Below are 10,717 nucleotides of genomic sequence, written 5' to 3'. Positions count from 1 at the left end.
ATTGACAATTGTTCTAGGGCGCCCTCCTGTGGCTCATCTGAGTTGGTGTACGTTGGTGCCCTCCGGTTCGGTTGGATGTCGAAAATATTTAGCCCACTAAATAAATAAATAAATAAATGAATAAATGAATGAATGAATGAATGAATGAATGAATGAATGAATGAATGAATGAATGAATGAATGAATAAATAAATAAATAAATAAATAAATAAATAAATAAATTACATACATACATACATACATACATACAAACATACATACATACATACATACATACATACATACATACATACATACATACATACATACATATATATATACATTTTGACAAGAATGATTTGTTTGTTTGCTTGCCTAACTACTGCATGCGTTTTGCGGATATCGTATGACAAGCCAAAAGTCTGAAAGTTATCATTGGGGAGTAAAAATTTAACCACAACTTTATCAGCTTGTTAAATGTGTTTCCATGCAGTCTTTAACTCTTGTTTGCATACATCCATGTTACATGGCTCAAACAACTTTTTTTTTTTTTGCTTGTTTTTTTTAAACCCAACTTGAACCCAGACTCGTCCCACTTTCCTGTCATGGTCACATGGTCAAAAAATCTTGTTTCAGCTTGACTCTTTTGCCCCTTTCGAACTGTTTGGCTTCGTCCCTTTCTAGTCACAGCCAGTGACAACTCGAAAATGTCATTCAGTACTGCTCAGCTTAATACAGCTCAAGATTTAACAAAAATAAAGCCATAGAATATTTTTGAAGATGTATTCTTTTGATTCTCAATGAATCAATACTGATTTTTTGTTGGTGTAAAAGAAATGGACCAAGATTTCTTTTCCCAAAATTGGCTTTTGCTCGTAGTGATTCGATATTTTCAAATTTCTTAGTTTTGAGATGCATTGTAGTCCAGTCAGGTCATTTATGTGATGCATTTAAACCCTACTGACGAAATTCACCTTTTTTTCTGCACTTTGACCATGTTGATAAACTTCGGGGAGGAGGTATACTGCTAATCTCTCTCAAACTGGATTGACCCAGAACTGACAGCTTTCTGCTGAAGGTCAATAAACCATATCTGGTGTGTGTATGTTTACACTTGCATCTAAGCACAGGAAGGTGTAACCAGTTAACTGAAAAATAAATAATGATCTACAGCAAGAGTGTTAAAGTGTCGCCAAACCTTTCAAGTGTCAGAAAGTGTTGCCTTGCTTGCCTCTGCTGTGACTTTACTCGGCCAAGCACCTTTGGCCTAATTGCAAAATTTAGATGAAGCTTTACTATTTGGAGCAATTGCAGGAAAACACAGAGTTGTAGTTGCAGTTCATTAACTTTATTTAATTTAAAAGATGAATTACGGACGCTTTGAAAGGTCTCCGTGAATGTCCTTGTGGGTGTCAACACTTTTTAATGACTTTATCAATTGGCATGATGGCAATAAGACACTGGCATGGACACAAAATCCTCCCATCATACCTCACAGGTATAAAACGTGGAGAAGAATTGCACTCCAGTAGGACTTGGGTTTGCTATTTTTGCAACTGGACAAAGAAATGGCACCTGTCAAGAAGGTCAGCATTTGTTTTGATTGTTTTGGTTTTTTCTACCCATCTAGTCTGGAAGTGCACAACCCTAGGAGGGGTGCCTAATATTTCGATCTTCTCTCTGGCAGCTAAATATGGTTGAGCTCTAAACCAAAATTAAATTCTGATACTTTTTAAGAGCTACGGTAAACTTAAAGTACGATCCAGCATTTGTGTCTTGTTCGATTGTTCGGCTGCACTATTGCAAAAGCTCTCGGCATAAGTGAGCCTCTTTTATCATTGTACCTTTGGACCAAGTGCCTCAGCCTTTTTTCTGTTCTGAAAGCACTTGTAAACATCGTCTGCATCGATGTGCGGTATTTGTTCAGCCTTGTTTACAAAACTGCAAGAGGTGCAGAATTTCCTTGCTAAAACATACAAAATTCCTCATGAAGCTATTAGAAGCCACGGGTCCATCCATTTTCGATATTCTAGGTCTGGAGGGGTTGGACAAGAGACTGGGTGCACCCTGGACTGGTTGCCAGCCAAAAAACTGGCAGCTCAAGGATATCCTTTGTGTTCACACAGGGGATCATCCAGCGTCTGAACTCGGGCGAGGTACTGATGGAAGCTTTGTGATGGCCCTTGAGAAGCAGGGCTACATCAAGGCTAGATCCAAAGCCGCCGTTACTCATCCAGAGGCCTGCTAGACTCATTAAAGTATTTTGCTGCAATTGTGTGTGTTCGATAGCTTTTGGGGGTTTTTTTTCCACAGAAAAAATAATTTTGGATCACAATAAAGATCAGTTCATGCAGTCGTATAACATTACATAACACATTAAAGTCTATCTAAACACTCCGGGTTTAATGATTTCCCCCCCAAGTTTAATGTTCTACATGAATGTCCTTCGTATTGCCTATTAGCATTGAATCAATTGTGAGAAAGATTTCTTAGTAAAGTTTCGTGTATCTTTTCTGTCTAGTCGGCAACACTCACACTTAAACCGAGAAACACAAACAAAATAAGTAGTAGAATTCATCCGGACTAAACTAGCAAATGTGCGTCGACAACACAACACTCATTCATCTGGAAAGGTGAGGGGGGTGGACAGTTGTGTAACTTGTGTTTGCCAATCAGAGAGTCTCTGGCTTAGACCGCTCCCCCTGCTTGCAATGGATTTAAAGAAGTGCTCTGACCTTTTTTAATGTCTCTTTCAACCTGTCAAAGTCTGAGCAGTCAGGGGTCCACGCAGCTCCGGGAATATGGCACCAAAGGTAAGCAGTGGAATTGCATGGAGCAGTTTTGCACTGGAGTTGAGGTCAAAAGCTACTTTTGCTGATTCAGGCCTCCACAGAGAAACTTTAGATGAATATACAAGTGTCTGGCTCTAGTGCACAGGAATGCATCAGAAATCATTCCAAGTATCACTTTTGCGGTCAAATGCTGCTTGCAATGCAAAACTTTGACCTTTGTGGCTCAAATTCAGCCTCACTGGGTCTGTGTGTGGATGTTTATTACCATTCCTAAATTGACATCCATCCTTTGTTTCCTTCTCTCAGGGAATCTTGGAGCGTCTCAACGCCGGGGAGGTGGTGATTGGCGATGGCGGCTTTGTGTTTGCCCTGGAAAAGAGAGGCTACGTGAAGGCGGGCCCTTGGACCCCTGAGGCTGCCGCCGAGAACCCCGAAGCAGGTGAAGACCAGGAATCAAATGACTTCAAAAATAATGGAATCAATACAGCTCCTTTTTTTGCGTGTGTACTTTAGTTTTAGTGATTGTGTTACTTTTTGTGAACTGCTTGTAATGCAATTGTGTTTTCTTCTCCAGTGCGCCAGCTGCACAGGGAGTTCTTGAGGGCAGGGTCCAATGTCATGCAGACCTTCACTTTCTACGCCAGTGATGACAAGCTGGAGAACAGGGGCAATAAGCAGACCTACACCGTATGTTCAATAAAGCCAATGTGGCACGTTCACTCCTGTAACTGCATCGGGAGTAACTCGATTTTTTAACATGCCATCGTTAACCAAGTCGGTTTTATCGCAAAGGGCGCCCAAATCAACGAGGCTGCCTGCGATCTGGCCCGTGAGGTGGCCAACGAGGGCGACGCCTTGGTGGCGGGAGGTGTGTCTCAGACGCCGTCTTACCTGAGCTGTAAGAGCGAGGCAGACGTGAAGGCCATTTTCAAGAGGCAACTGGACGTTTTCATCAAGAAAAACGTGGACTTCCTGATTGCTGAGGTAGATGCCAATCCTCGGTTCTGCATGCGAATAGTCCGTTTTCATTGTCTCACAGTGACGTTTGCCCATCCTGCAGTACTTTGAGCACGTTGAGGAGGCCGTGTGGGCGGTGGAGGTGCTGAAGGCGACGGGGAAGCCCGTGGCTGCTTCTCTGTGCATCGGGCCGGAAGGCGACATGCACGGCGTCTCACCTGGAGAGTGTGCTGTCAGGCTGGTCAAAGCTGGTTGGTTGCACACCAAACACAAATGATTACTATATAGTAACGCTTTTGTGGTGACTACAAGTCACAGCTACAAATTTGGTGTCTTCTTGCACAGGTGCCCAGATTGTGGGTGTTAACTGCCACTTTGACCCACTGACCTGTGTGGAGGCTGTCAAGATGATGAAGGTGGCTGTGGAGAAAGCCGGCCTGAAGGCTCACTACATGGTGCAGCCTCTGGCCTACCACACCCCCGACTGCAACTGCCAGGGATTCATTGACTTGCCAGAATTCCCCTTTGGTAATAACATCCTGTACATACACACACACAAATACACTCAATTTTTAATGTAACACGTAATATAAAAAGGATTAAATATTAGGGTCAAATAATGACATTTTTATTGCTCATCAATTAAAAAATCAATTATGACTCATACAGAATGTAAGGGCTGCAACGGCAGAAAAAAACAAAACTCCAATAGGAATTTTACAATTTGTGAAATCCTTGTCTAGGTCTGGAGCCCAGGATCCTGACTCGATGGGACATGCACAAATACGCCAGGGAGGCCTACAACGCCGGCATTCGCTTCATCGGCGGCTGCTGCGGGTTTGAGCCGTACCACATCAGGGCCGTGGCAGAAGAGCTGGCGGCCGAGAGGAAAATCGTGCCCGCTGGATCGGAGAAACACGGCATGTGGGGTGCCGGTTTGGAAATGCACACCAAACCCTGGGTCAGAGCCAGGTAATCCATAATGTTTGCACTTCACGCCAGTAAAATGTTACCAACATACTCTACAACATACTATGTGCTGCAGCTCATGTTATTCCTATGTTTTGTATGACTTAGAGCTCGTCGTGATTACTGGGAGAACCTGAAGCCGGCTTCTGGACGTCCACTGTGTTCCTCCATGTCCAAGCCGGACAGCTGGGGTGTCACCAAAGGCCACGCTGCGCTCATGCAGCAGAAAGAAGCCACCACGAAGCAACAGCTCAAGGAGCTGTTTGACCGATCAAAGAGCCACTGATTGTACTATTGACGGCCTCAGACCTGACAGCAGGGATTCACGTAAACAGTCGTTGACTAAACGTGTGCAAATGTCAGCGTTTTCATTCTGTTGACTACTCAGGGGGGCAGATCCTCGCTTGAAACTGCCGTTGTTGTGTGCATCTGCTCATTGCCAACTGCTGTAGGGTTCATGTGAAGCCACAGTGGCAGCTCAAGTTTGGAGCTGGCCCCTTTATGATCAGCGCCTTTGATTTTCCACGCAGAACCACTTTGTAAAATAAACATACAATGTGAATCAGTGTCTTGACTGTTGCTTTGTGGGCATACAAAAAAATACGTAAATACCGTACAAGCTGCAGTTGCAACCAAGCCCTTTACATATAACCTAAAATAATGATGCAACTACAAATATGTATTGATATCTATTGAAAAGAACAGAGAAATGTTTACAAATCGAAACATATTGATTAGATTTATAAATAGGTAGATCAAGAGTCATTATGGAGAATCACCATTGAACATATCAAGATTTTGGAGACTTTTAGATTGCAGTAAAAGTAGTCCTTGGTGTATGATGACATTTTGGTTTTACAGCAGCTCCTGACTTTGTCATTTAAAGTTCAGCATTTCCCAACTTTTATTAAGCCATTTTATATGAGAATTACACGCCGCTCCGGCGCCCATAAATGCCACTTATCTCCTTCTGTAGACAAGCTTTGCGCCTGCTCTGCCCCGCTTCTTATTGGACGATGTATATCACGTGATGAGTGTATATAAAAACACAAACGACACAGAGATCTTCGATTTCTCATTCCCTCAGTTAATCCAGGCGCTGATATCAGACACTGACATCCTTCACCAATTCCGGACGTCGTGTGTTCTATTTAGCATATTTACGGTTGTTCTCCTGGAGTAAAAGGTTACGAAAGGATTTAAGTACGTACTTAATTTCGTGAGTCAATGGTAGGAAGCTAACCCATAAGCCTGCATTATATTGGCTTTTTTACTGACCTTGAGAGGGTACTTGCATGATAGGTAACGACGTGGTAGTGGGTTGAGGGCTCGCCAATTGTGTATGTAAACATGTGACGCTAATCGTTTACTTTGTGTACTGTGGGCTCGTCAGCACACTCAGGACATCACTACGTGTTGTGGGCGGCACCATCTTGTGGCGTGCAGAGGAAACGCCATTGCTTTAAAACCCGGAACTAAAAGTGCGGAGGTCGTCATGGGGAGCAAAGTCAGCTCCAAAATGGCTGCTCCCACCACTAGAGTTATTCAGGTAACGGCTCCATTTGACAACTTAACGTGCAGATGATTTTTCATGTCATATTCGTTTGAAACTTATAAATGATAATGAAGGTTTTTTGGGAATGTTTGATGAATTAGCACAGAGAGGAGGTCCAGAGAGAGAGGTGACAAAAGCTGCTCGTACCCTTGTTGGTGTCCTTGTTTTTCGCCGTCAAAATGTATTTTTTCTTCCACAATGAATCAGCAACCAGTAACCCATTTGGGCATTTCAATTATATATGCGTAAAAAATCCAATTCCCTTGTCAGTCAGGTGTCATAAAGGCGTACGCGAGAAGACTGTTAGCATGCCAAATTTTAACTCCCTTTCGATTTGAATCTACCCCTAAATAATAATGTGGCGTCAGTCAGGCTTTATAAAGTAATAATGAATAATAAGTGCGTTTACAAATGTTCCTTTTTTTTCCCCGTTTTGAATATATTGTATGTATTCCTGAATAATGGTCAACAGGACACTAATTAGAAATGTCCTATAATTTTATTTCATAAATAGTATCACTGTTTTAAGCAGTACTATCCTTCAAATAGACTGTTTTTGCTCTCCTCAGGTAGTGCGGCCTCATGCGCCCATGATCAAGTTTCCCAGCAGACAAGAAATCCCGAAACCCAATGGTGAGTGGAATCACGTCTTTTATCAAGATATGAAATTGAAAGAAAACACAAAACATGAATTATTTAACAGATTTACTGTTGGTTTCATGTATTTTCTAATCATCGCATCTTATTTTTCTCTCCTACAGCCCAAGAAGCATTGAAAACTTTATTAGTCAACTTCTCGCAACCCAACAGCCCCAGTTCGGCCTCGCCGCCGCCGCCACAAATAACAAATCGCATAACTCTGCCGCCCATCGCGGGCACACCTGACACCTTAGCATCGGTTCAGCTGCTACCTGCAAGGTACCGCCGCAGACCACTTGTGGTAGAAGAGATGGATTATATTCAGGTGAACTAGCAAGTTCTTAAATATGAGCAGTTATGACTACAGAACTGTATTTGAAGTAACTGTGTATTCTTGTTGTTATAGCGTGGTGGACCAGAATGATGGGTCCCAGTACAATGACTGCAACCAAAGTACTTATCTATGGAGCTCATCATCCTGATGTCTTTTCTCTTCTTGGCACAAAAAACTCGACGCAATGTAGAATAAAATATTTTACAAATCCTCTCATGTACATATTTTTTTATTTTTCAGGATGTTTGTTTTGATGAGCTTTTGAAGGACATTCTGATGAACAGTGGATGTTCTCTTGCATTGACATATTGCACCACACTGCTGCTTTTTTTTTTTTTTTTCTTCTGTTGACGAACGTGTGTGGCATTTAACAACACTGAGATGTTTGGTGTTTGTATCAATGCTGTGTTCAAGTCAATAAAGCAATATTCTATTCTGGTGTGGTCTGGTGTGAGTGATGTAGATGCAAAACAGGCAGCGGGTATATATTTAGCATAAATGCAGGTCTTTATTGTTGCCAACATGCTCTCTATGCTAACACTGAATATTCACGATTGTGAAATGATCATTCACATCTGTGACAGCCTATCACGGAGTGTATATATATATATATATATATATATATAAAAAATCATTTGTCAAATAGTGGCAGAATTGCAGCCATTAAATTAGACACATTACAATCTTGGCACATGTAAGCTGTCCATATACAATTTGCTGTTGTGATTTTAGTGCTTTCGATGAAAGGTTTGCTTGTTTAAAAAAACTATTAAACACTCAGGTTTGTGAATGAGAGGGTGCAATTGAAACCACAAAACAACAAATGGCCACAACACTAACATTGAGGTATGCTTAAACTTAAAGTACTTCAGTCAAGAATTCACATGATGTATTTTTTTCCAACCTATCCTGTTACTTGCAGAATCTCAATTTTTGTGCCTTTCCTGAAATACCCTTAGATGCCACAGGATGGTGCCAAAAGCTCTCTCAATGTAGGTGACGAGTACATATACACAGTTCTCTAACTTGTCCAAGTATTCATTCGTTCATTGTAGTTAAATATCGCCTGGGTTTCTGAGGAGAGTCTTTACTGCCTGCACATTTAATTTGGGTGACTTTCTTTTAATAAAAAATTAGTCATTTATTTTTAGGGGGACGATTGAAGATCAGTTTGAATTGACACACACTTTGGAGGGGTTGTCAATTAGTTTTTCAGGATTTGCAGCATGCACTGCACTGATCAATTGCTCTGCTCTTCCACCTCAAATGCGGGCAAGAAATCAGCGATGGTGTCTACCACATAGTCTGGCACCAGGCTCTGGTCCACCTCACTATTCCCGTACTGGTGGGCCTCATCCATCTGGGACACCCCAGTGAGGGTGAGCATGGTGTCCAGGCCGCAGTTTGAGCCGAACACCATGTCAGTCTCTAGGCGGTCACCCACCATTAGGCACTGGGCCGGGTCCATGCCCGGGAACTGTCTGGAGATGCACTCGAACATGTAGCGACTTGGCTTGCCGATCACTGTGGCCTTGCGGCCCGATGCCACCTCCAGGGCTGCCATGAGGGACCCGGAACCTATAAGGAAACAAAAGCCAAATAGCAGGGCTCATTAGACCCTATCGAGTGTGAATCGTGGAAGTTCACTAAGCCACACTGAAGACCGATGCAACTAATACAACTACTGCATTGCACCAGTCACACTAATTGTGACTTGTGGTGGTTCCAACTTAATGAAACCTCAATTAGTTGTTGCAAAGTATAGTATAAGCCTCACAATGACCCTCAGCGGAGCGACTGAGCACCACCTTCATACCTGGCAAAATCCTTCCGCTCGACAGCGGGTGCCAGGGGTCGTTGTCGGTGGCCAGGAACAAGCAGTTCGGGTCCTTCAGGTAGCACGACGCCTTGGCCAGCTTGAGGAAAGTCAGTTTGTCATCGTGGCCCACCAGCACCGCCTTGACGTCCGTGGCCAGGGCGCAATCGTAAATGGTGGCGTCCGGCTCGTCCACCTCCTGCACGCAAGGGATTCCCGCCTCCCGGAGCTCGTCCCGGAGCCCGTCGCAACCAACGACGAACACCTGGCCACGGAGCTTGGCCACATCCCGCAGGTAGAGGGCCGAGCAATAGGACGAGCTGAAGATATGCTCCAGGGCGACAGCAGTAAAGCCCAGCCGGTAGAATTTGTGGACGTACTTCTCGCGCGGCCTGGTCGAGTTGTTGGTGACGAACACGACGTTTTTGCCCCGACTCATGAGCGAGTTGACCACCTGGGCCGCGCCCGCCACGGCCTTCTCACCGTGCCACAGGACCCCGTCGCAGTCGAACAGGATGTAGTCCTTCGCCTCCAGGAGACCTCGTATCTGCGCACCGCGAATTTTCCGGCAGGCTTTGAGGCCAATTGTAGCCGCCATGACGGAGTTGTCCTCAGCCTCTTCCGTGTTTCACCTCCTAAAGCGTTGCTGTGTTAGAAGCTGGACCATAATAATGCGTTTGACGAGGGATACGGCAGCATGGCCGTTCGTTGTTTAATCACATTGCGGATAGGACCTTTGCTGTGTTACGTACCATCTTACGGCGATAGGAAGGAAGCGTGACGTGTGCCACGCCCACTTGGTCAAATTCTGACCAATCGGAGTAGAGTGGCGCTTTGCCCAATCAAGAACGTACTACGACAGAAAGCGAAATGAGCACTGAAAAAAAAAATGCAGTCACACTCACATTTACACCGATGGGCAATAAAAATGCACGTTTTTGGTATGTGTACAGTGGGCGGAGGTTGGAGTAAGAAGAGAACATAGCTAAAATTCAAACACAAATCAGAACGTTGTGGCAGAAATGCAAACTACTAGTGGAGAATGGCTCTTCTCCATAATTTTATAGAAACAAAAAAAAAAGAAAAATTTTTGAGACTCACTCATGAAGTAGGTTAAGTTAAAGCCAATATCCTACACTTGTAAAGTCATTTACTAGGGGTACACACTCTACCCCGTTAGATGGCGCTATATCCCCCCCATCATTCGGGATTAAGTTCATAACGACGCCAAAATTCTGAGTTCGAATCCCGGCTAAAGTATTCCTGAGTGGAGTTTACACGTTCTCTGTGTTGCCATAATAAGACTTATATTAACTGAACAGACAATTTTTCAAATCACATTTTAACATTCTTGAGTTAATCGTCATATAAATGTTGATAAATGATAACCGTGTATTAAAAAATAAAATAAAAAGCAAAACACGTGTGGAGTTTATCCTTCAAATCAGGGGTAGGCAACTACCGTCCTGGAGAGCCGCTGTCTTGGCTGTTTTCAAAGTTTCCCTCCTCTAACACAAACACTAATGCACAACATTCTTCTCCGTGGCGTGACATTTCAATTAGTTTAATATAAGGAGGGCAAATTCCACGATTGCATTAAAGTGTGTGTTGCAATGAAACACTGCACATTCCCACTGACTTTATAGTATGTGTAAAGCAGCAGATTATGAACGTGT

General features: G+C 43.4%; 3 protein-coding genes and 1 long non-coding RNA gene across 4 annotated transcripts; 2 read left to right on the top strand and 2 right to left on the bottom strand.

Moving 5' to 3' along the window:
- Positions 1–1,311: 1,311 nt before the first annotated feature.
- On the bottom strand, positions 1,312–6,145 carry LOC148397748 (uncharacterized). Its single transcript, XR_015858499.1, has 2 exons — positions 3,037–6,145; positions 1,312–2,905 (listed from the first exon to the last, which is right to left on the bottom strand). It is a non-coding gene; the product is annotated as an uncharacterized LOC148397748 (long non-coding RNA).
- On the top strand, positions 2,633–5,263 carry LOC148397749 (betaine--homocysteine S-methyltransferase 1-like). Its single transcript, XM_088375319.1, has 8 exons — positions 2,633–2,792; positions 3,078–3,210; positions 3,346–3,458; positions 3,564–3,755; positions 3,832–3,979; positions 4,074–4,256; positions 4,472–4,700; positions 4,806–5,263. Exons 1-8 carry the CDS (start codon positions 2,781–2,783, stop codon positions 4,981–4,983), a joined length of 1,188 nt encoding a protein of 395 aa, XP_088231445.1. The 5' UTR covers positions 2,633–2,780; the 3' UTR covers positions 4,984–5,263.
- kgd4 (alpha-ketoglutarate dehydrogenase subunit 4) lies at positions 5,737–7,661 on the top strand. Its single transcript, XM_088375322.1, has 5 exons — positions 5,737–5,900; positions 6,091–6,246; positions 6,822–6,885; positions 7,014–7,216; positions 7,298–7,661. The coding sequence occupies exons 2-5, from the start codon at positions 6,193–6,195 to the stop codon at positions 7,313–7,315; spliced, it is 339 nt and encodes a 112-aa protein (XP_088231448.1). The 5' UTR covers positions 5,737–5,900; positions 6,091–6,192; the 3' UTR covers positions 7,316–7,661.
- A 48-nt stretch (positions 7,662–7,709) lies between these two features.
- pdxp (pyridoxal (pyridoxine, vitamin B6) phosphatase) lies at positions 7,710–9,836 on the bottom strand. The gene is made up of 2 exons (XM_088375320.1): positions 9,042–9,836; positions 7,710–8,803 (listed from the first exon to the last, which is right to left on the bottom strand). Exons 1-2 carry the CDS (start codon positions 9,637–9,639, stop codon positions 8,466–8,468), a joined length of 936 nt encoding a protein of 311 aa, XP_088231446.1. The 5' UTR covers positions 9,640–9,836; the 3' UTR covers positions 7,710–8,465.
- Positions 9,837–10,717: the final 881 nt, after the last annotated feature.

Source organism: Syngnathus floridae, chromosome 5 (assembly GCF_059516105.1).
Source record: "Syngnathus floridae isolate MCC-2025c chromosome 5, RoL_Sflo_1.0, whole genome shotgun sequence".
In the NCBI taxonomy this organism is placed as follows: domain Eukaryota; kingdom Metazoa; phylum Chordata; class Actinopteri; order Syngnathiformes; family Syngnathidae; genus Syngnathus; species Syngnathus floridae.
This window is presented reverse-complemented; position numbering and strand designations above follow the sequence as displayed.